Raw genomic sequence first — 2501 nt, forward strand, 5'->3', positions numbered from 1 at the left:
GGTTGATGCAGCCACTTCCCGTTCCATAGTGGAAATAGGAAAATATTACTATGGATTTTGTGTACAAGCTTCCTCATACACATAATGGTTATGACGGCATTTGGGTGATAGTTGATCGGCTTACTAAGTAAGCACATTTTATTCTAGTGAGGGAAAAGTATTCTTTAAGTCGATTAGCTGAATTATTTATGTCGAAGATTATGAAGTATCATAGAGTTCCAGTTAGTATTGTCTTGGATCGTGATCCTAGATTTACTTCTAAGTTCTGGGTAGCATTCCAAGAAGCTCTTGGTTCGAGATTACTTTACAGTACATAATATCATCCTCAGACAGATGGACAATCAAAGAGGAATATTCAGACGTTAGAGGATATGTTAAGATCTTCAGTTTTACAGTTTGGTGACGCTTGGCATAAACGGTTGGATTTGATGGAATTTGCTTATAACAATAGTTTTCATTCAAATATTGGTATGGCACCATTTGAGGCACTTTATGGGAAGTCTTGTCGTACACCTTTGTGTTGGTCTGAGGTTGGTGAAAAGGTTTTGGAGGGCCCTGAGATAGTGGAGGAGACTACTCAGAATATTTAGGTGATTAAGTCTAACCTGAAAATGGCCCAGGATAAAAAGAAGAACTTAGCAGATAAACATGCCACTGACAGGGTGTATAAAGTGGGTAATTGGGTATTTTTAAAGCTTTCACTGTGGAGAGGTGTGGTACGGTTCGGGAAGCAAGGTAAGCTAAATCCTAGGTACATCGGACCGTATGTGATCACTGAGAGAGTCAGTGAAGTCGCTTACAAGCTTGAGTTGCCTCCAGAGTTGTCTAAAGTGCATGATGTGTTCCACGTTTCCATGTTTCGTCATTATGCTTCAGATCTATCGCATGTGATACCTCTTCAACCTTTGGAAATTAATCCAGATTTGACTTATGATGAGGAGCCAGTGACTATTCTGGATTGGAAATATAAAGTTATGGGGAATAAGACTGTGCATTTAGTGAAAGTTTTGTGGAGAAATCACTCAGTGGAAGAAGCTACTTGGGAGACTGAGGAGCGTATGAAAGAGTTATATCCACCCTTGTTTTATGATTACTAGTGGTTTGTATTTATTGTGTGAATTTCAAGGACAAAATTTCCTTAAGGAGGGTAGGTTGTGACAGCCCGTCCCGAAATTTATTTCAATAGCGTGAGATGACAATTTTGCCCTTGAACGTTGTGTGGTTGTGTGTGTAAATGGGCTAAGCTTTTGGACCAATCTATTTTTTCTTCCTAAGTTTTTGGACTTAATTGGAAGTAAGATTTTGTTGATTTTGTTTAGTTGCCAACAGGACCACACTCACACATGCACACCCTCAACCCATGTACATTCTCTTTCCTCCTTTTAGAATTTTCTGCAAATTCCATACAGTTGTACGGACAAACCTTGGACCAATCATTTCATGCATGGATCGAAGCTTTGAAGGTTGGCTTTGGACTTCTAGCAAGCCCAGGAACTCATCCATACCTTTGGTTGGACATGAAGCCTTCAAAAACCCAAGAACCAAGAATTCCCGATTTGGTGCACTGTTCATGCAAATGTGACTGTGAAGTTTTCAGGGAGTTATAAGGTTCTAGGAAGCTTTAGGACATCTTCACGAAGCTCGGAGAAGAATTTTGAAGTGTTTTAGATGTCGGGAAGCTCGAGTTCATCGAGTTGGAGAGGTTACCAGAGTGTTCGAGGTTTTCCTGGCCAGATTTCGTTTGTTTTCGGGCTCCAAAGTGGTAAGATCATGTTCTCCTAGTTGAGAGCATCATTTTGGTGAAAATTTCATGAATTTTGGTGTTGAAATGAGTGAGTTATCAAGATTTGAAGTTTTTCCAGAAACCGACGACGCAGTTGCGACGCAGTTGAAGTTTTATATTCCTAACGACGATTAATGGTATCAGGTATATTTAATGGTATATTCCATCATTTAACGGAATATTCCCTAACGCCTTTAGGGATTCCATCCAACGTGCTAGGCACGTGCCTGCGTATGGCCGTGCCTTGGCCGGCACGTGGGTCGTCCAAAAATTATTTTAAAAATATAGGGATGTTTGGGGTGTTGAGTAGATCACGTTGTTATCTTCAAACACCCCATTTGAGTAATGTATAAGAAGTTATTAGCTAGTTTTGTTTATGTGCTTGAAATTAATGTTTATATAGTGGTTTGCATATGGGTGAGACTTATCCTCAGGACGAGAGCAGTTAATTGAGACTTGGGGGCTACGACCCTTCGACATACCAGGGAGTGGGCTTTTGGTTTTTCGTGTATACCTATATACTTGAGTTTTTCCCAAAAAATTGATTTAAATGAAATTATGTGTAGAAATGCCATGCATATTGATTTATACGTACATCATCACTGAATTTGTATGTTATGTGCATATTGTGATTTGACACGGTGGACGCTCAAGTAAGTACCAGGTGAGTTGTAGATTGTTTATGTAATTAATGATTATGTGAGATGCGTTGAGAGCT

At 39.6% G+C, this 2501-nt stretch overlaps 1 protein-coding gene across 1 annotated transcript; it reads left to right on the forward strand.

The window, feature by feature from the left end:
* Positions 1 to 611: 611 nt before the first annotated feature.
* On the forward strand, positions 612 to 1097 carry LOC137728266 (uncharacterized). The gene has a single exon (XM_068467102.1). It carries the CDS (start codon positions 612 to 614, stop codon positions 1095 to 1097), a length of 486 nt encoding a protein of 161 aa, XP_068323203.1.
* The last annotated feature ends 1404 nt before the right edge of the window (positions 1098 to 2501 follow it).

This window comes from Pyrus communis, chromosome 3 (assembly GCF_963583255.1).
Source record: "Pyrus communis chromosome 3, drPyrComm1.1, whole genome shotgun sequence".
NCBI classification, from domain to species: domain Eukaryota; kingdom Viridiplantae; phylum Streptophyta; class Magnoliopsida; order Rosales; family Rosaceae; genus Pyrus; species Pyrus communis.

Coding starts and splice junctions, on each gene's coding strand:
- LOC137728266 (XM_068467102.1), top strand. CDS start 612: ATGGCCCAGGATAAAAAGAAGAACTTAGCAGATAAACATGCCACTGAC.